Source organism: Salarias fasciatus, chromosome 1, assembly GCF_902148845.1.
Source record: "Salarias fasciatus chromosome 1, fSalaFa1.1, whole genome shotgun sequence".
NCBI lineage: Eukaryota > Metazoa > Chordata > Actinopteri > Blenniiformes > Blenniidae > Salarias > Salarias fasciatus.
The window spans coordinates 36,213,398-36,235,813 of NC_043745.1; the positions used below are offsets into that span (position 1 = coordinate 36,213,398).

At 40.1% G+C, this 22,416-nt stretch overlaps 1 protein-coding gene and 1 non-coding gene across 2 annotated transcripts in view; both read right to left on the minus strand.

The window, feature by feature from the left end:
• Nucleotides 1–22,416, minus strand: part of kcnq1.1 (potassium voltage-gated channel, KQT-like subfamily, member 1.1) — a 63,681-nt gene that overhangs the window by 16,550 nt on the left and 24,715 nt on the right. The window contains exons 3-10 of the mRNA XM_030094107.1: nucleotides 21,376–21,502; nucleotides 20,920–20,998; nucleotides 15,222–15,318; nucleotides 10,874–11,008; nucleotides 6,145–6,255; nucleotides 5,640–5,735; nucleotides 5,335–5,451; nucleotides 3,403–3,541 (exon numbers count right to left, since the gene is read on the minus strand). Of these exons, the coding sequence (XP_029949967.1) occupies nucleotides 3,403–3,541; nucleotides 5,335–5,451; nucleotides 5,640–5,735; nucleotides 6,145–6,255; nucleotides 10,874–11,008; nucleotides 15,222–15,318; nucleotides 20,920–20,998; nucleotides 21,376–21,502 (901 nt within the window). The remainder of the gene's footprint in view (nucleotides 1–3,402; nucleotides 3,542–5,334; nucleotides 5,452–5,639; nucleotides 5,736–6,144; nucleotides 6,256–10,873; nucleotides 11,009–15,221; nucleotides 15,319–20,919; nucleotides 20,999–21,375; nucleotides 21,503–22,416) is intronic.
• Nucleotides 20,316–20,397, minus strand: trnas-gcu (transfer RNA serine (anticodon GCU)). Its single transcript has one exon. It is a non-coding gene; the product is annotated as a tRNA-Ser (tRNA).

Below are 22,416 nucleotides of genomic sequence, written 5' to 3' on the forward strand. Positions count from 1 at the left end.
TGAACTGAAGTGGCAATCTTGAAAAGAAATGAATACTGAAGGACACATGCAAGTGCAGATCAACAGTGTGCTGTCCACATTTAAGTGGCTGTGTGACTGACTCATAGCTGCACCCGTATTCTGTAGATTATCAAGAAATGCCCTTATCTACAGGAAGTTCGACTTCATTCTACAGATCAGCTTTTAAGTAAAACTGAACTGGTCATGAAAACACATTTATCATAGCGCTATCCGATGGCACTGTGCAAGCAGCCGAGCTCTGAAGCCACCGTCATTGTGTGCATTCAGTCAAGACAAGCACACACCAGATGGCAACGTGGCAATCTGGCAAAAATGATTCAGAGTTAAAAGCAGCGCGCCGTGGATGTTAGTTGTGCAGAGCGACCTGTCGCATCAATCTCGCTTTGAATCAAAGACGCTGATATCCAGCGTACGCCAAGTGAATAGACATGCAAACATCTGCATGCAGGAGGCAAATTACATTGTGCCCGTTGTTGCATTTGCACAATCACGTTGGTGACAGTCACAAACCAGAGCAGGCTTTTCACTTCACCAGCTGGTGAGAGAGACGTTATATAACTCGACACTACAAAGAGTACAATCCAATTACATGTTTACCTATCACAGATGTGCTAAAAGTGTCCGTGCTGAACTCATCCGAGGCAGTAAACACACTGCCCGCTCCATGATCTCACTTTAATCATCTTCCATGAACAGAATGTCCATTAATGTGCTCCATACAGCTTTGCTAATAATGATGACGATGATGAATCATTTTGTCCATGTAAATCTTTTCAATGCCCAATGAGAAAATGAGGTAACATTAAAGGACAGAATCAGTGAAGAAAGGATGAATAAACATGGAGACTGAGTGGGAAAAAGCACGGGGCAGCTTTGAAGATGATCTTGAATACAATGCAAATATGAACTTTTTTTTTTTTTTTTTTAAATCAAACTGACTCAAATGATGTAGTCAGATTTCTCCCTCGGATATAACAAATGTACTTTTCTACCTTTCAATCTATCCATGTAAAATAAAAGAAACAAAAAGAAGAAGACAGTTGGCTTAGTCTCAGAATACTCAGATGGCACCAAATCTCACGGAGCACATTTTGTTTCTTGAGCTGACATGCTAGCAATGTTATAATCTGACATTTCCATGTTGACAATGTTTTCAAACCCTTAAATGCTAAATTTATATGAACTGAAAAATGCAAAAACAATGTGTTTTCATTGGAATCATTGCCAACAGTTGTCATGTAAATGGAGCCTTAATATATCTTTCTTCTCATCCATCCATTCGTCCATCCATCCATGAATTGCCGCCTGCTCATCACACAACAAGTAAATCGTTCAAGAATCATCCCATTCATTGTGATTCTTCCTCTTGAGACACTCAATGTCTGAGCAAAACCTTACGATTATCCAATCAATATTTAATTATGTAAGCATTACGGATGACAGTCAGGACAGACGCTGACACAATGAGTTAAGTTTCTGCTGCACTGCTGCCAATATTTCATCTCAGAATCAGTTAGAATTCAAATCAAAGAAATTGATAGAAGGATGTGAAGCCCACAAACAGAGGGTACCTTAAATGACACTGGAAGGATACTGTATTGATTGGAATCGCTTCTTGATATCACACTCAGTTCTCTGTTATTGATTCGGCAGAGCTGTGTGCTGTGTGGACCTTTGTGAGTTCAGCGCATCACAACAGGAGTCCAGACTCATCAATGCGAGCTCACGCTTTAATGCTTCAATGTGCTCATCTATCTTTAATGTTTGGTCTTTGTCCCCGTCGTCTCCTGTGGCTACAGACCCACATCTGAAGTTCAACTCCCATATTTTTGCAGTTAATTGAAACTTCAGTGAACGGTTGATTTGCAGCTGCGTCAACACTTATGGAGGGATTCCTTTACTTTCCATGTGCGCCGTGCACCTTGAGGGACCACACACACACACACACACACACACACACACACACACACACACACACACACACACACACACACACACACACACACACACACACACACACACACTGGTTTCATCTGTCATGCATGGATGCAGCCATGTATTCTAAAAGGCACACCTCCAGTAATAAGCATGCAAGACAAACACGTGTATTCTTGACTGTTTTTCTTGTTCAGATAAATGTTCTCCGGAAATGAGGACAGTCCCAAAGTGTCCTCCCCCTAAAACTCAAGTATTGATTTTGGTTTAATGTTTTTAGCATTATAATTAGGAATGCACTGACACCAGTATCAGTTATTCGATCTGAAACTGTGCAATTACCCATACTTGTACTGGGAAAAGCTCCCCAGTACGACCTCGTGAGTGACGTCAGGGAGAGCGATGTCCCTGGTTCGACATGAAAGTGAGTTTGTACAACACCAGCAACAAGCCTCGCATGTACAAAATGAAAAGTGATGTTATGAATTAGACATGTTGGTGGAAGAAGTTGTCAAATATATTAAAGCATTACAGAGAATAAAGTGGATTGTGGACACAAAAAATAAATATTGAATCTGGAAGATCAGCAACAGAAGGGACTCAGAAGAAAACATATAGAGGTCATGTGGAGCCAGTGAAAGAAATGCACTTCCTTTTCACATGTAGATGTTACAAGAAAGCAAAGTCTTTCAGATGTGTAAATCACACTGCGCATCATACATCAGCCTATGGGCATACCGTAAATCCTCTAATAATGACCTGTATTCCATTAAAAGCCCGTTTCCTTTAATGACCGGTTGCATCTTTGAAAAAAATCTCATAAAAGCTACAGCGCTGTACTGACAGTAGTCTGTGCTACAGCGCCAATCCTCCTGCTATGGCAACTGTGTGTATTACACGCATCCGGTAAAAATGGCGGAGGGACAGAAAACATTAAGCTCGATGTTGAGATTTAATTTTTTCACATTGATTGAAAAAAATAAATGAGCTCAGTACATTTTACTGGGTTCAAATTGACACTTAAGATCTTCCTGCTCTTTTTGAAAATTTTAAAATACAAGCCTCTCTCTTATACATGCCTCCTCCCATTAAAAGCCTGGTGCCAGCTACAGTTGAGAGAAATAAAAGCCCCGGCTACTTTAAGAGGATTTACGGTAAACTACTCCCAGTATTTCACACGATTTTCTACACAATCTTTGTTTTTGTCATGTAACCACACACACACGCATCCAAGCAGAGAACAATACACAAAAAACTAACGATAGTGAGTACACTGACAGTGGAATGGACAGATGAGGGAGCTGGATTGTTATTACTGGTGACATTAAGGCCATATTGTCACATAAAAAAAAGGGGATATATGAAATATTACATCATATTAAAATAGTGGACTGCAACCTACTAATAAAATCTTAGTTGAGGCTAATTGGAATGCTGGCGCTGTACCTGTGCCCACGGTGCTGTAAACATCTGAACTCAGCTCTCTCCCGCTGTCGAGTGCAGAATCGTAAATGATGCTGGGAATTGTGGGAGATGTAGGGCCATTGTCCTTTTCATTGCTCTTGTGCTTCCTCCTTATCTTCACCTGCAGGAGAAATTCAAACATCACTGCTGAATTGAGTGTTTTTAATGGTGCAACGCAGCAGAGGCACAACAGCAGAACGCTGTGAATTGTACATTGAAAATCAGGGAGGTTTGTGCTTTCAGCCAAATGACTTTGCAAGCTGTAGAAAATAAAATAGATGTTGTCACAGTACATTCTTTTTTTTTCTGACAGTGAACACGTAATACTAAGGTTCTAAAAGAAACACTGTGAGTGTCGGCTCAGTCCAACTACCAATTTATAGTTTCATGTTGAAAATTATGACGGAGGACATTTTAACTGTAATCTGACATGAAGCCAGCATCCCTCAATTCATGTATCAGCAGGCTGAGTTACTCAAACAGCCATGTTATTAGATAATCAGTATCAGCACTGATCTTTTTCTTCACTCCAATTTTTCTTGTCTCAGAATTTTTTTTACATTTTTTGATTTTTCTTTTTTTACACTAGCAAGGGCACCTTTTCCCTGCAATGATGATTAAGCATCAAGTTCTGTCACCTCGTTGGATTTGTATCTCATTTTCAGTCTAATGTGACACTGGTTTGATAATGCAAACTCATTAATTAATTTGTTTTGATTCTAGCCTCCTTGAATTTGTGCACAGTTGGCATCACGCTGACTCATTCCTATATTACAGTTTCTTTCAAGCTGAGCTTCTCATTGCTAAAGAGAAATATCTGAAAAAAAACATTTCACAAACTCTGTCAGGATGGATGAATGTGTTTATTTGTAAGTAAAACAGTGTCTCATTAAATATTAATGTTCCTATTATTTTGCATAAATATCACACATCAGATTGGCACTTTTTAGCAACTCTTAGAATAAAATGGCAAATTATCCGGTGCACTACAGGTTAAGTTTTAATTTTCAGCATGTGGGAACTGATGTTTGAATCCCAGTTACAGCGGTGGAAAAGCTACTGAAGGCAAGATGCAATAACTTGCTATCATTACAGTGTTAATGTTTTATTTAACAATGTATTATATTGTGTACCTTCTGTAATTTGTCCTGTTCTATGCATGGACTGTGTCTATTTCTCAAATAATTACAACTAAAATTATAATTTGTTTATCTTCTTCACTGCAAGAAATACATTCATGGAAAAGTCAACCACTAATCAAATATCTTTTAATGTGGCAGAAACAAGATGAAACACGCAGTTTAAACGTCATGCTCTTCTCAGCAACGTAAAAATATAACCAAATGTCCCAAAACCATATCTCTTCCATTATGCGACTTACATTTTTTTTTGTGCGTTTTAAATCTGCCGGACGCTCGCTAATCCTTTCTGACACAGTGTTTCTCTTTAGGTTAATGTGGGAAAAACCCCTCAACCTTCAGTGTGCAAGTTTTTCCAAGCATCCCCATCACAGTGTGGTTTTGATGCCAATGCTACCTCTGGAGCAGTACGGCTTTCACTGCGGCATCGCTGACCTCTTGACTCGGCGTTCACATTTGTGTTGTGTCTGCTGCTCTCGCTTAAACAGTGTGAATGGACTTGGAACAGCTGTTGTTTTTAACAAAAAAGGAAGAAAAAAAAACTAATGTAGTCTTTGTGGCTTGTACAAAAGGTTAGCAAGGACCTCGGGTGAGCTGCATGTTTTCTTTACAGGCTCTCTCTGATGAAAAATGTAAATAACCTGTTATTAGCTTGGACTTGAAGGTGGGAGGTGTGAGCACTAACTAGTACACAACAAATTTCACAGTATTGCAAGGCTGTTGCTTCACTTTGTGCTTGATTTAGCCGAGTCACACCTATAAAATGATTACAAACCGATTTCTTGGGTTTCGGGGAGGACAATGAAGAGGCAGGGATGTGGGATCTCTTCCTCAAAAACATTTTGAAGGTGGCCGAATCAAAGTTCTCCACTGCGAAACATCTCCAAGACGTCTGCAAAAAGGCATGAAAATAGCAATATGTTGGTTGGGCTGGACAAATTTCATACCAATATGTCTGGCGTGCAAGAAATAAAAGAGTGTTACATGAAAGGATGGTCTCAATAATAAGACTGGGACTGGGAGACGGTTCACTCCCCTGGCTGTTTTGGAGTTGTGTTTGAGTGTTTTCTGGTCAAATACCTGAATGAGGCATGCAGCTGCAGGGATCTGTCTGTTGAAGTGCTTTTGTCTTTGCTTCTGCTGCACCTTCAGGGCAAAACCCGAACCTAAGATGCCCTGAGAACAAGAGCACAGTGGAGCTGCAGCTCATTAACTCCCGTGCAGACAGCTACAGGCAAGCAGAATGATCCAAGACAGGAGTAAAAACACAAGATTTAAAGGAGCAACGCACTCCCGAATGCAAGAAAATAGAAATCACTCTCTCCACAAACAGGAATACTTGAATTTGATACACACTGCTACAAAATCTGAGCCAAGGAGTAATCCATAAATTAGTAATGGAAACCACTTGCCTATTCCTATTTTTTAACCCAATTTTACAGGCTGGCCTGTAATTGCGTGTCTCAGAGCAAAATAAATGAACTTTGAAGTAGGTCTGTCTTGTGCAGTTGCTGAACTGAGAGGACACGATGCGACAGCCCGGCCTGAAAGATGCTCTTGCTGAGGGAGTTATCTCTCTACTCACAGCCGGCAGAGCGAAGAAGGAGATGGCAAAAACAGAGAAACAGGACGCAATGGTCTTCCCGATCCAGGTCTGTGGCACTTTGTCCCCGTAACCGATTGTAGTCACTGTTACCTTAAAAACAGACATCAAGAACAAGAAAACAATAACTGAAGATAGCCCAGATGGCAACACACAGTATATTACAGTGAGCATTTGAGATACAAAAGTATATTTATGGAAGTATGCATCAATGCATTTAACTTTTTTTTAATCTGTCACACATTTGTACACTTTTAGTTTTTTTTTTTACTGTTATTCTCAATTTCCTTATTATTGTTCATACTTAATCACTTTTATTCAGCTTTTTATCATTTCACTGAATGGTTAAAGGCCCGCATTGAACTATATCACAAATTCATTTTTGGTTCAGGAAGCTCATGCGGCCAATTTCATCTTGAGTGGACCGGTCCAGTAAAATAAACTTTAAAGTTTTTCTTAGTTTGGCGCAGCAGAGTATACATGATACTACATATAAAGTCTCAAAGTCAGTTTTAATTAAATCTTCGTGAAAAATACAGTGAAATCCCCCCCAAAAAACCCTTCTTCTATGACTATTACATTATCCTTACTTTTTTTTTCTTTTCTTCAAACTCATCCTGTTAGCATGGCTCTGAGGCTAGACTGATAGCAACAATGTAGCTAGCTTTCAGAACACTGATATCTCAGCTCGGATCTCAGTGTTGTGTCTGACACTCTTAAGAAATGTGTTGGATTTTAAAAAAAAAAGGTTTCTATGAAATTTTTTACAATTTTTTCGTTGGCCGGACTGCGGCCTCTTGTAAGCTGTGAGTCAGCCTCTTACATTTTGGGCCTCTGGTTGAAGGCATGCATTGGTCAGCTCGTTTCATTCCATCGCTCTGTGTTCTTAATTTTATGTATGCAAGTACATACACAAACCCACGCATTAATTTTTGATCATGTAGGGCATTTTTTGCCTTCCTGTAATAGTAATAAGGTTGATATATAATAATTATCCTTAGAATAATATAGTAGATGAAATCCTTTGATAAAAAGCAGCATTAATAATAAGAGAAATGGAACTGGAAAATATAATAAAACACACAGAATATCAATGTTATCGCTTGAATTAATCTCCACTCATTTATTTACTGCCCATCAGTAATTTTATGTGGGAGTCGTAACTCTTTAATGGCTCGACCTTTTCCATCTGTGCAGTTTTGTTAGTGTGGTTAATAAAGAAAACCCTAATGTGTCAGATATTTTTTTGTCTTTTGAACTGGCTATCAGCACTACAGACTCCACATGGAACAGTAAAAACCGAGTGTCATAGATATGACTAAACAGATTTGTTGCTTGACTGACACTTGACCCCAAAGACTCAAGCATGCTCCGGGTGTTTGCACTAAATCTGCTCGGAGTCTTGTCTGTGGGGCATGAGCCTGTGTTTTCCCACAAGCTCCGAAAGCATCTCTGATTTCTTTCACCTCTTTGACTCTCTCTTACATCTCAGTGCAGTGAAAAGACACAGTAGGAATATCAGAGCAGGGGGTGCAGATACGAAATCACATTAAACCTTTGATAAATATTGTGTAAATATTTGATAATACTTCCATTTATATGAGAAAAGTTGTTGACTCCGCTGGACGTGCATGTGTATTTTTTAATATCAGAGTCTCTGAAGTTCCCAAGAAGCCATGTGGGTGGTGAATTATTGTCTGAAAATACATTTTCATCCCTTATCCTCTCCACTACTTGTTTTGCTTGCTTGTATTAGCAGCCCACTGGATGTGCCCCGGTGGGTTTCCTCCTCACTCCTACTGAAACAACAGTAGTACAGATGAAGAAAAAAAAAACAGTCTATATTTGACCTTTCACTCGCTAAAATGGAGCTCAGCAGTGTTTTCTGCAATATCATACTTTTCGAAAAGCTGCTAAACTCAATCCACAGTATCCAGAAAATCACCACAATGAAACAACAGGATCTGCTCAGGCAGCCAATAACAACCACTAGTAATAATATTATTGTAATTGTAATTACAGAACGGTGCCACGCCATTGAAGCAAGTAAAATGATTTATGTTTAATGAAGCCTTCAGTTGTACGAGATGATTGACATCGCTGCTATGAAAGAATAACAATCAGGCAGTTATCTGCAGGATAAAGGCGTGTAAACAGAGAGCAAACGGAGCCTGTTTCCCCGCATCCAGCCAAGATAAATTTAGCAGCAATAAACCTCCCAATAAGTTTCTGTACAGGTTAAACAAACAAGATGTATTGTAGTCATTATCAAGCTTTGGAGGTGCTGGCAGGCATTAAAACAAACAGGGTGGCTCTTCATGTCACCGGCTCTGCTTTATGCAAAGGCAAACTGCGGGGCTACCTGAGGTGCCTCTCTCCGGAGAGGAGGAGGAAATATTCTGTGATTAATTTCACCCGTCCAACCATCTTTTAAAAGTTAGTCAGTGACAGCTGAGGCACAGACAAACCGGCCACTACAATTCACTTAAGTCTAGAAGCTACAGAGTGACTGCAGCATGTGCTCGGGTGGGAAACTCGTTTCTCCTGGAGGGCCGATTGAGCAACTTGGAAAGTCGGAGCGACTCAATTCCGTTCAATATCATTGGAGATCTTAATTGAAAGCAGTGTTTTATATGGTGGTGTAGTGGTTAGCACTCTTACCGCTTCACTTGAAAGACATAGGTTGGATCATCCAATGTTGGGTTTGCATGTTCTCCCTGTGGATACTTAGGTTTCCTCCTTCAGTCCAAAAACCCACGTATGAATGCAAATTTTCTCATAGTTGTGCATGTGGCTGGGTTCGATGAACTACTGCTCTGCTCTGCTTGAATTCTTGTGTTTCTTTACAGGTTTTGTATAATAATGGTGAGTGAAACTCAAATATTTTAACACTGTATTTTGGAAAATATTACAACACAGGGGGGCCGAAGTACAGAGGAAAAATCAACCTGCCAGCCTCAAAACAAAAGCAAGTTGTCCTGCATGGATCGTTTGCTGCAGGTTCAAAATATATTAGTGACAAACCGATGGGCTGGCATTTGAGTCTCATGATTCAACAGACTACAAACACAAACCACTCAACTGCTGTATTGTACCAAATCTACCCAAGTCTCGTCTGTGTCCTCCACTGTTGTTGTGATTTTTCATTCAAATGTCAGAAATGTCTCAAAAGCAATCTTGAAATCTTGGTTTCAGAGCCGTAATTTCACACAACTAAAGAAATTCAAGGCACGGTTTTATGTGATTTCCAAAGACTGTTAGCTGAACGTTGTTTTTCTATTTGTTTCCCAAGTTTTCATTTATAATGCATTCGGCACTTTTTTAAGCTTCTTTATGTTGCTTTATTGTGAATGGATAATTGAGGACATGCAGTCATCAATGGGCTCAATTTGTTAAATTACAATGCATGTGATGGAATAAATGTATCAAATTGAATATTTTTACATCGTTACGGACATCATGAAAGATCTTCCACACAAAAGTTCATTTTAAAATGCAGCTTTATATGTTTCCATCACTTATTGTACTTCATGTGACATTACTGAGTGTTTCATTTTATTCTATGGAGTATTCCCAGCATGTATAAAACTTTATCCATCTGTAACTCTTTTACCTCTGCAGTTTTTTTCAAATGTACAACTATAAAATGCACCCAATTAGTTGATGGAGATGGTTTAATCAGTTTGTCATGAAAAATGGTAAACTCAAGAGTTTCTTACTACTTATGTATATATTTCTGGGCACTTTGTTCCATGTTCATTACATCATGCAATAGAACAAATAAATATTATGAATAACAAAAATGATTTGCACCCTGGTTGTCCATTAGTTGATATTACTTTGGAGCTAAAAGAGTCAACTCTTTATGGTGAACCAAGCCAGAAGAACCGGCTCTCCTACAAGAGCTAAAAGTCCCATCACTGCTGTACATTGATCTGCTTTGCTGGAAGAAAAACATGCCCATGTGACCTGCTGGCTGTTGCTGTTGCGACCTTGCACCTTTGTTTGCTCAGACCACTTTCTGAATCACACATGAGCAATCGAGGTTGTAGATCAGACTCCAGTCCAAGTCGATAAGGTTTTCTGTTTGCGAAGAAAAAACGTGAAGGATTGTATCTGACAGATGACAAAAATAATCTGAACTTCCTTTTTACTGAGATTGTCTTTATGCTATACTAGTTTATTTTATGAGGAAAATGGCTCCCAAGGTGGAACTTTTTGTCAGTGCTCTAACTCCGTGTACTGCTGTGCATGCGCACCACAGACATTGTTCTCAAAACACTGATGCAAAACATGTGAAACTTTTCTGAAATTACAAAGCGAAAAGTGTTTTCAATAAGAATGTCGTGTAAACCAGGCCTAACCCACTGCATGCAATGTAATTTACGAAGCAGAAATGCAACTGCGTTATTTCAGATTGTGTCTATTTTTTATTGGTATAAAAGATAGATGCAAATCAGCTCTTTACACTGTTCATTATTCACAAAACCCACTAACTGTATGACAAGAGACCACCCCATTAAAGCAGCACCAGAAGATAGTGTCACTTTTATCACTTTTATCTGACACCTTATTCAAGTTTTAGATGACACAGCGATATAAGAAATGAAATAAAAGTCCATTCTTATTCTTTTTGGCTCAAGAAGGAGTGAAACTTTGTAAACTGACTTATGTTAATTGCAAGTACATAAACATGCAAATAAATTCTTACCACTCCCCACCACAGAGCATCGGCATAGTTTCCAAACTGCGCCGAGCCGCTGGCCGCGTCTTTCTCTGCCAGGTACACAAAGTACGAGGAGAAGATCAGGCTCAGGAAGCCGATGTACAAGGTGGTGATCAGCTCCTGCAATGCATCAGATGAAAAAGGTTAAGTGACATCTGTGCAGACAGTGTGCATGATATGATGCTTTGTGTGAACGGTGCATCATTTCTGATATAACCGGTCCAGATTGCTAAAATGTCTCAGTTATATCACTTTACCAGTCAGCTGGCTGTAGTCTAAAGCAGCTGTGTTTTTGGACGATATGACACATGGATGTGAATATTCATGTAAATGTGCTGCACCGACATTATGATTAAAGTATTATTCTTGTTTATGTGGACTTGTGCCGCTCATAAGATTGTATTCAAAGTCAATTACATGACCCGACTGCTTTGCATCTGTCAATAATTTTCAAACCAGGTGCTATGAAAGAAGTTGTTTCAATGATGCTTTCTGCCCATGAAATTTGAGATGTCACTGACAGCTGACTGAGTCTACTAAACCTGCACAAACATTTGTTTGTTTGGTCCAACCAAAGCTACAATTCTAATGTAGCAGGAATGTGAAATGTACTTTAAGTCATAATATATATATAAGATGAACTCTAAATTTGACAAAAATCTTAAAAAAAAAAATGACATTCAAAAATGCACAGGCAGAAAGAAAACTGCCTCAGTACTTAGATATAACTTTTCAGAATAAAACTAAAAGTTAAAATCAAACTTTCTTGGCCATATTCAGATTAAAAATACCTTTTTAAGTTTTACAGCAATTGTGCAATACTACAAAGAAAGTGTGTATCTTCATATTAGAGGCCTCTACAGCATTTCACTTGACAGCGAGATGAATAATAATCACTGTGGGGTGTCGACTGGATTCAGACGGACAGTTAATCATTATGAATCAGTTTGAAGCTCTTACAGCTGATCTCTCCCAGTGTACTACAATAACTATAAAGCGTCTTATTGCACATTCAATAAGGAGTCGTCTTTGATTTGCACGGAAGGTCTAATTGGGCCGGCTCTCATCCTGTTTGACTGTAATTGGACGTTGGCTTTGTAGAAAAAAAAAAAAAAAAAGAAAGAAGCTCTTTGAGTGCACTCACCTACTACTTGATATAAACTGTGTTTAACCACTCAGAGAGCCGGCACACTCCCGCCACTAAATTGGTCTGAATTCCCAACGAGAGGATTTCTTTTGTGTCACAGCCCAAAACTGTCACTCTAATATGTTTTTTCAAAGAATCGCAGAGAAAGCAGCAGAGTACGACCACAAATTAAGTGGCATTGGTTTGAATGCAGTGGCATGACATAACCCCACATTACTTCAAGCCAATGCTTTCCAACCTTTTCATCTTTGATTGTCTCGAAGAAAAGACGGTGGACTCCGAGCCCAGATTTGCAGGAGCCATCACAAAAGATGAAAATCACAATCCACTCTAGAACCCAGAACATATTTTCTAATGCTTTTTTTCTCAAACATGTACAACTGTCATTTGACAACCCTAAAGCAAGCAAAGCTGGTTCCCCATGCAAACTGTGGAACCACACCAAGGAAGTCCCAGACCCAAGAACACGAACCTCTGGGTTAGAAAGCAATATAATTCAACAGAACTGATTCATCAACAAATGATCAATGTTTCACACTGACAGAACCAGGAAGAACACATCAGAAGCTTTTATTAGCCTTAAAAGAAGCATTATAGCTTGTTTCTGATTCCTTCTGTCTGTTTTGATCTGTTCTGAGCCATTTGTTAATATTCATTTTATATATATTTATCTGTTGGTGTTTCGAATGTGCATTTATCTCTTCTTTCTGTATTTGTATGCTTCGTAGAGTTATCTTTTGTCTTTAGTCAAATTTAAGGGGTTGAACTTTTTTTGTCTTAAAAATAAGCGAGAGTGACGTTTTTAGCATTTACATCAGAAACGTACTATTTATTTTAATATGTTAAAAAAAATAGCTCTTTTTTAAAAGCGTCACAAAGAAAAGCAGTGGAAGAAAAGAAAGGCTATGCATCAGGTAAATGGAGGAGCAGCTACGAGCTTCATCCATTATTGTGTTTCTTATTCTTCCTGCCGCTTATTTGAGCAGCGTCATTCACCAAAATTGCAAAATTGCAGGGATGAACTGGCTGGCAATTTAGATAATTACCGAAATTGTTCACTCAGCTCTTTATTTAAAGATATATAGATTTACATTAAAGCATTTTATATTGGACTGCTAACTTATTATGTGACTGTGTGAATGGTGCGGCAGTCACGCTATCTGAAACATATGATCCATTCTTTGCTAAAAGCCTGTGTTTATCTTCATAAAGGCAGACAGTGTTTTTTCTCTGTGCATTTCTGGTTATCCAAATGTTTGGCAGTGAATAGTGAGTGAGCCTGTAACACCTCTAAAAGATATTCGCTGCTTGAAATCTATAAGTCTTGCAAGTAACAGCTTTTAAAGCACTGGGATGCGTTTTCCTTGAGTTGCTACCTGAGGTTTAGTAGATGTGCTGCTGCTGTGACCTGGCAAACACATTCATTCCCATCTGCCAGAGAAGCAGCCAGCAGCAACCGTGCAAATTGTGTTTACAAGCTATAAGTGCTCGAATGCTGCTCAGTGTGTATTTAAATGCTGTTATAAAACCTAGACTGGATACTGATTAGAGTGAATGAAGCTCCATTGGCTTTAAAAACTCCAGCTGTTACCACAGAGGGGCTGCACTCGCATGCGTTTATATAAGAGACTCACCCAACAAAATATTCAAGTTGTGTGTGACAGCAAGAAAAACCACAGAGGAGCAAATATTGGAGATGCAATGCATCAGCGTCCAGCTGGTTGATATCAATATGACTTCAGCTGCACTGGCTGCTGGATAAATACAGTGTATTTCCCCCGTGGCAGCTGGAGTTGTATGGTGCCTTAAGAGGCCACATGATTACTCTGTACCCCCAGCTGATTGCAATGTGAAATGGAATAAAGATTAAACATAACTACACAGCAAAGCTCCCTCCGTGAAACGCATCAACTCCTGGCGCCTTTAATCAGAAGTGAATTCACTCGGGCCTCTCACAGAGTCAATCTTGCACTCTTTCCTCAGACCGCATTTGTCCGTTTTGGGTGAAGTGTGCACCATATTAAGGTACATCCCAGCACAGCGGGTGGGTGTAAGTGCAGCTGGACCAAGAAATCCAACAACAGTCTGCACCAGTGTTGAACTGTCCTCCCCCCCTGAGTGTGAGACAAACTGGTGTCGGATATAAAGCCACATGACATGAATTTAAATCACATTTTGTGAGGGAGGATTGTGTCCCCTCGACTCTGGAGTTTAGAAAAGCGCGTTAATGTTCAAAGGTTTGCAAGTTTGAATCCCACTGCTGACAGGTTGCCACCTTTTCATCGATTTTTTCGAACTGTAAAGCACTCCTTTCAAAGCAATGTGCTTAAACAGAGGAAGAAGACTTTAAGTCAAACACGGTGGCCAAAAAAACTTTCCCAAAACCATCTTTAATTTCACTGTGAAGGATCTGCAGATAAGCTCGTTGATTCACTGCGGTGTGTGCAGCAATTGGCTGGTTGAGCATGATTTATGAGAAGAAAAGACATCAGCAAGAGAGAGGGGAAAAAAAAAATCAATGGATGAATTGTGACATATTTCCTTGCCATGAAAAGTGCTTCATGAGTTATTCCTCACACATTCAATCTGAAGTACAGTCAGGAATCAGTTTGGGAAAGAGCGACAATTTTCCACAGTTTTTCCAATGCATCAAACAACCCCTTTCCTTCCAGCTGAGGTCAGACGCTGTGGATGATCATCCTCACCTGGGGGCAATGTGGTCATCAGCCAAGGCCGATACAGGGAGGCACGGTGGGTGGTCGAGGATGAGTAACATCCTCAAAGCCCCACTCATCACTCTCTCTTTTATATGAACATTAAAGACAGCCACCTTGGCCACTGGGGATAATCACGGCCACCTCTGTGTCTCAGCTGAATGATACCCTGGAGGATGACAGAGCCCTCTCTCGCAGATGAGCCTGTAGCCTTAAAACCCCCTGTGCGTGGCGTGCATGGTGCTACATTTCTTGCAGTTCTCTGCTGAATACCCTTTTTAAATATATAATGTATTCCCATGTGGCAAGGCTCTTTTTATGCTGCATACTGATGAAAAATACTGCCGAGAAGCTATTAATCCCCCGATAAAAGGCCTCCAGCTCACTAACAATAACCAGGAGCTTTGTGGTTGGCGATAGTTTGTGAAGTGGAATGCGGTGGGTTTTTATTTTTAAAGGTATGATTGTGTACCTGCCGATGGATGAAGACAACCGAGCCAAGGAGACGCCAAGTCCCTCCCTGCCGGTCAACATGGAGCATACGGAGGATCTGCAGGAATCGAATCCCTCTGGAAAGAATCAGAAGTGCTTACATGCACACTAAAGTTGCATATGGGTATGTGTGTTGATACATTAACACCAAAAGGATGCGGATATCTGAAGACGGCATGAATAATGAAGATGCATATGGCCTCAAGTACAATACATTTATCCATCTTCTAAACAACAATATAGAATTTATGGGCTTGGAGAGGTAGCTCCTCCATCACTGCCACACTTTATTTACCATTCCAACTGCACCACATGTTTTAATATCCAAAGGAAGGAATTCAGTGTAAACCCATGCATGCAGAGGTAAAACAAGCCTATTCCATACAAGAAAGACTCAGCCCAAGACTGAAAACGTGCATATTCCTGCAATGACAGCACTGCACAGCAACAAGGTCTCAGGGACACGCGTCACTGCACTCTCTTTTCATGTCCCATTCTACAAATTTCAAAGTTATATATTTCAATTGGACTTATCTTTCCTGTCTGGGTCAGGTTTTTTTTTTTCCTTCTCCCCATTAAAGAACACATATGCTGTGATATTTTTGTCCTTCTTTTCTTCTGACAAAGTGACGTTCATGAACAACCAACCTGCATTCTCAATTACACTGTATCTACACAAATTGTGTCCATCATTTAATTGGTCTGCAATTTTTATTTTCTTGCTTTTCCTTGACCATAATAATCAAGAATGACTCTGTAAATTCTTCAAAAAATACATTTTCCTTCATGGAAATTCTTTATTGGACGTAAGTCTCTTTTTTGTGGATACAGTGCGGCCCTTTTCAACATAATCTTGCAGCTAATTATACATGCACACACACCTCTCACATTTTGGATCTAATATGAATCTATTCTGACAAATCTGCTTTGGTTGTTTTCTTTCGTGGTCATTTTATTTCCTGAATAGTTAAGAATTAGCCTGCATTTTCTTGTAAAAATACATTTTCTTTCCTGCAATTAATTGGATGTGACAATCACGTTTTGAACCGTTTTTTAACGTGGTCCTCTTCCACATTTTCTAGCTTTTCTCTGCTATATGCATTCATATAGACATCTCTCACATGATGATGTTCTTGGGGTGACATTTGCCTCCTTTGAGATATAACAAACTTCCTTTTTTTGAATTATTGGATTAATTTGGAATCATCTGTTCCAATGAAAAAGTATCAGTCTGCTTCAAAATAGAATTTTTGGGTTTGTCTTCTAGACATCTTAAAATAGATTAGAATACAATACAATACAACAAAACTCTGATCAAAAAGGGTTAAGGCTTTGGACATTGAACCTGAGAGGATCTTCATCTCATCACTGTGCCATGTAAACGACATCACTCTGCATGTATCCTGATGTTTTGTCTTCAACATGAACCAGTTTCTGTCTCATATTGTTGGAGTCTTTGGAGGTTACAGGAATCACATGTTTCTGGAAGATTCTTGAAGTCGCTCTAACTGTCCTCCAGCCTCCGTGACAGAGTCTCTCACACTTATTGATCATTTCTAACACAGCATAACAGACGAGGTGGCCGCACCTTGCAGTAAATGGCCTGCCAAATGAAGTCCTAACAGTTCCTAACAAGTCCTAACAACTCCTAACAAAGTCCTAACGCTTCCTAACAAAGTCCTAACACTTCCTACCCAAGTCCTAACACATCAAAGAGATTCCGAACAAGGTCCTAACGGTGGGGCAAAGGAGCCAATCAGCTTCTGATTAGTGACGGCTGTCGTCCAATCGGATGGCGAGCTGCTGTTTGACTGACAGCTCACTGGTCCAATCAGAAGTGCAGATTGGTGCAACCAGACGCGCTGACGGAACCGCTGCAGCGCTGTCAACAACTCTGCACGGAAGATTTATTTCATTCACAACGTCAGAAGTAAGTACTGAAATGAATATAAACGTGTTTTAAAGTGTATTTTTTTAAGTGGTAGTCTGTTTATGTGTGTGGATAAGTCAGTAGTCTGTACGTGTGCTGGTTCAAGTGTGTTTTCTTTTATCACTTCTACTAAGTGTCTATATATAGTTACTGGCGATGTGTGATCCTGTTAAAACATCCAAAACAATGTTATGATGTATAAACGGAAGAACTACTGCTGATGTCTTTGAGCTTTAATATTTATATTCCCCAATGTATTGCAATATATTGGAAACAGCAACCATTTCTATATTTTGTAATATATTACAGTATATTTTTGCAATATATTGCAATTCCAGTCCTTTATGTGTAAATGCATTTCCTGTTGACGCTACAGATTTAATTTCCCAGTTCGAGCTAACAGAGAGATCCATCAGTTTTCTTGTTGACATTTACAGTAGGACCATGTTCCAGTGTATAAACATTCAGATGATGAATGAATGAGTGGTCAGTGATGGAGGGCCAGGACATTTACAGACTGGAACCCAGGGTCATGCTGGGAAGGAGTGCTGACCCTGTCAGCTCAGGATAACATGTATGTTTAACAGGCCAGAGACCAAGAGGCAGGAGCTGGAGCCTCCTGACTCCTGTGTTTGGTCAGCCTGTCCACAAATACGACGTTTTTGGGGGACAGATGCTCTGCAAGTGTGGACATCAGGAGGTAGGGGACATGACACTGCAGCTGGGGTCTCTGGAATGTTTCACTGGTTTCTGATTGGACATGAGATTCCCATGAACTGGAATTTCCCAGGATATTCCTACTCTGACTTTCTCATATCATAATGTGGTGTTGCAAGGTGAATTTGTTCAGTGGAATTGTTGTCTAAAAGCAGTACAGGACCTGTGATCATGGACTCTGTAATGGATAGACAAGGGTCCAAACAGTGATTGTGCTGAGCTCAACAACAAATGAATGGATCGTCATATCTGAAGACAAATCGAGCATTGGACATTTGATCATCAGTTGGTCTGGAAGACGGGTCCAGACTAGTTCCCGGCTCTCTCCTCAGCAGCCTTTAACTAGTTCAAAGCAACAAGAACAGTTGCTGAACAATACTGTATCAATAACCAGACTGTCAGATCATGATGGTCGCACCTCTGTTCTCTCACTCATTCTCCTGTCTTCTTCTTTTTCCAGGTGACGACTGATGGCAGGTGAGCTTGTTGCAGTGGCTCAGTCCACCAGAGAAGATCTCCTGAGTGCACCTGATGGAACTGGAGCCGATCTTCCAGAGATGCTGGAGCCGGTTCAGGAGGATGAGTATCCTGACATGACAATACCTCCTTATTCTCTTCCAGTCTTCATTCAGGTAACGATCTGATAGCCCAGTATTAACCCATTTTAATACATTTTTACTGTAAACCTGATCTGCAGAGGGCGTCTAACTCTGTCCTCACCAGTGAGTCCTTTAGGACGTTACAGTTGAAAGTGAAGTCCTGTCAGCTCCCCATTGGAGGACTTCAGTTCCAGTGCAGCTGCTCGTATCTGACCATGAAACAAGCCGGTCTCTTGACTGTTTCTCTTAAATGAGCTGCATGAACTGTTCTTCTTTTCTTCTCATGTGACAGGACGGCCGATGTGATCTCAGAGACGTTCCCAGATGCGAGGCAGTCGATGCCTGACTCCACCGGATGATAACTGCTCTTTCTAACATGGAAATAGCAGAAATCCTGAGGCTGTGCTCCTGTCTGGATCCTATCAACAAGCTCCTCAGCAGGTCCTCCTGGAACCCTGAGAAGACCAGCTGGCCAGGGCCTGCAGATCCTCTATCAAGACCAGCAGCTCTGCTCCAGGCCAGCAAGCAGTGAGAGGTGTCTGCCGAGAGTCTGCTTCTAATGTGTGTGTAGCTGTGTGTTCACATGTAACTTACACCACTTGATGGTGTGTGTGTCTGCATCTAATACACTACTGATATAGACATCTGGATGTGTTTGTACATGTGCCTGTAACATACAGGGGTGTGTTCTATGTGTATACTTTACACACACAGTGTGTGTTATGCCTTCCTGTCTGTTCTGTTCTTGTCTAAATGATGTGTGTCTCTGACAGGATTTGATGTTTCATCCATTCAACATATTTTATTCATTTTAGGTGTTAAATCAAAGTATTATTGTGTTAAAATTGCATTTTGCAGCTTTAAAGCAAAGGCTAAAATAGCTGATAAGTGGTAACAAGTCAAAATAGTGTTGATTTGTCACTGAAAACAAACAACAAAAACACAACTCTTGTGGTGTAACAGCAACACAGCCAACCTTTGGGTGGAAGATTCCAGGTGCAAATCCTGGCAAGAGTGTGCAACTTGTTGTAATTTTTTGTAATCATAGAGGATTCTCAATAATATCAATAATATTAATGGATTAATACAGCAATAAATATTTAACAGAACAATAATAGAGGAATAAGTACTTTTTCTGAGCTACAGCGTCTGATGATGTATGATTTTATGCTGAATTTTCTCATTTTTTTCTCCTTTTCTCTTCCCCCCTTCCCCTTTTTCCTTTTTTTTCTTTCCCCCACCGTAGCAGTCCCTTTTGCCCCATCCTTGGCCGAGAGGTTAAGGTGATGGACTGCTAATCCATTGTGCTCTGCACGCGTGGGTTCAAATCCCATCCTCGTCCAGTTTAGTACTTTATGAAACGCTGAGCTAAATGCAGCTATCGAACATTGTTGACATAATGAACTGGGAAGTTTTTCAGATGGTCACTGGATCCACTTAAAGAAAGTCTGTATTTGATACATACACAAAAGAAACTAAGGTTCAGTAAATGATGAGGCCTTCCTGTCAACACTGATAGTTTATGATAGTTTATACTGCAGAGGTGACTTTACAGTTTCAGTCTCAAAGACGCTCCAGATGTTGAGGAGTGTTCATCAAGCTGTGATTACCAAGCTGTGATATTCAGAGTCTCAGATTCTGAATGAAAAGATCTGCAGGAGAAGGAAGGAGCCCATTGAGGGTATGCCCCGCTCACAGGAGTCAGAGTTTGAAGCTTCGGAGGTGTCTGCTTCCGTTGAACTGGTGGAGGTTATCAAAGAACAGCTGGTTGAAGGATGTGACACACCCAGAAAGGACGACGGTCTTGAATATTGACAAGTAACAAGCTCGACGAGGATGGGATTCGAACCCACGCATGCAGAGCACAATGGATTAGCAGTCCATCACCTTAACCTCTCGGTCACCTCGCCTGTTATGCTACATTAGAAATGATCAATAAGTGTGAGGGATTCAGAGTCTGTCATTGAGCCTCAATATGACTGACTACGTTAACATTGGTCATTCATAAAAAAAAAGAACAAGTGTGGAACCAGAGATTCTATATGTGCAAGCTATTAGTAATCAATGCCTCTTGTGTCTTTTGTGGTTTTGTAAAGGTTCTGAGCTGAATGGCGGCAGGATACATATACTTCTTGACTTTTGTAGCATCAGTTCTCTTCAGTCATCTCACAGTATTTCAAACACTTAAGCCCTGACTACAAGACAAGGATAAATGAAAAGCATTTGTTGCGTTTTGAGGGTGAGTTCACACGAAAACCTCACTCGCAGTCACTGAAAGTTGTGGTTCAATTTCTTGCTCAATTGGTGATGAAATCAGTTGAGTTGGAAGACGACTCACTCAACTAGCAAAACTACATTCAAACTATGACATCTACATAAAGGATCCACATCCTTACGGTGATCTCATTTTCTGCACTCACACTGTCTCTTACCTGATTGCAGAGGTGGCAAACACTTGGCCTTTGGAGCCCACTCCAAGCACAATTATTGAGGCAACAACAACAATTAAATCTATAATAAGAGAGAAATGAGGGATACATGTTAAAATGACACAAGTAGGGACATGAAGCAAGTAGAAAAAGTGAAAAAAAACCAAACAGATTCTATTAATTAATTTGGGTGAGAAGGGTGATGTGTAATAATAATGCTAATATTCATTTCTGCATATTTAAGAAACACCTGCAGGGTCCAATTGTAGGAATAAAAAGCAGAAGGTGAAAAAAAATATGGCAGTGACAGTTTTAATTTCATGCTGAATTTGTCTTAGATATCTCATTTTGGGAAGAAGCTCAGGGTATATTACAGACATTGTTTAAAAATGTTGTGTGGGTGAAGAGCGATGTGTCTCTTTGTGTGTCCGTGTCTCTGCACGGGGGTTGTGTTCCCACCTATAATAGATATTGGCTTCCTGGCAAAGCGTAGTCGGCCCCAGATGCCAACATATTTACTGCGGCAGCCTGCTGACCAAAGGCGGACGAAATATTCCACGCCGAAGAACAGCACAAGGACGATCTCCTGTCAGGCGAACGTGGGAGAAGGACGGGCGGGTGAAAAAAAAAAACAGTTATGTTTTGGCAGGTTATTCACTGTGCCAGCACGCAAACAGCTCTTCAAATAGCAAAACTGCTTGAAAAATAGAGATAGAAATACTATAATAATCATATTTGTTTAGTACTTGAGCTGTTTTGAATATTTACTCTCAAGTTTATGATTTACATTATGTAATAACCTTTAAACGCAAATGTTTCTCCACAATCTGATGTTATCAAAACTTCTGATGTGCACATTTAAATCACAAGTTTAGTCACTCATAAAGCACACATCTGACTGCATTTCAAGCAAGATAACAGTTGCATTTCAACAGATAATTGATGTTCTTTCTATCTCCTTGGGGGCAAATCAAATGCAACTTCACTTTTAAACCTCAAGCAAACTCATTAATGTCCCCTATTGAATGCAGATTATTGACTGTCTTTGGGTCGATACGCCATTTGTCACTGCGTAATTTGCTCCACATTGTTGATTATTCATTTGATTGGCCTGAGAAATGTACTTGGACATGATGAACAACACAATTGACAGCTTTGACAATGTAATGAATGATATAAATCCATATTTACTTGGTCTTAAGAGCAAATTTTGTCTGCGAATCTGAGTTGCGATGAGTTGCTGCAACGATCACTGTGAAAAAGGAGCTGCTGGGTAGACGCTCTATCATGTGGAAAAATATGTTGTATAAAGACATTCTGGCTCCGGAGAGAGCGAAGCAACATCTGATAAATCTCCTCAAGTGACTTGAGTCAGCATGATCTGAGGCTGAGGGAAATCTGGGGGCTGTGAAGTTTGCAGAAAGTGGGTTACGAGACCTCTGTAACCCACTCGTCTTCTCTGCCTCATCTGGATACGTCCAAATGTTCAACGGAGCTGTC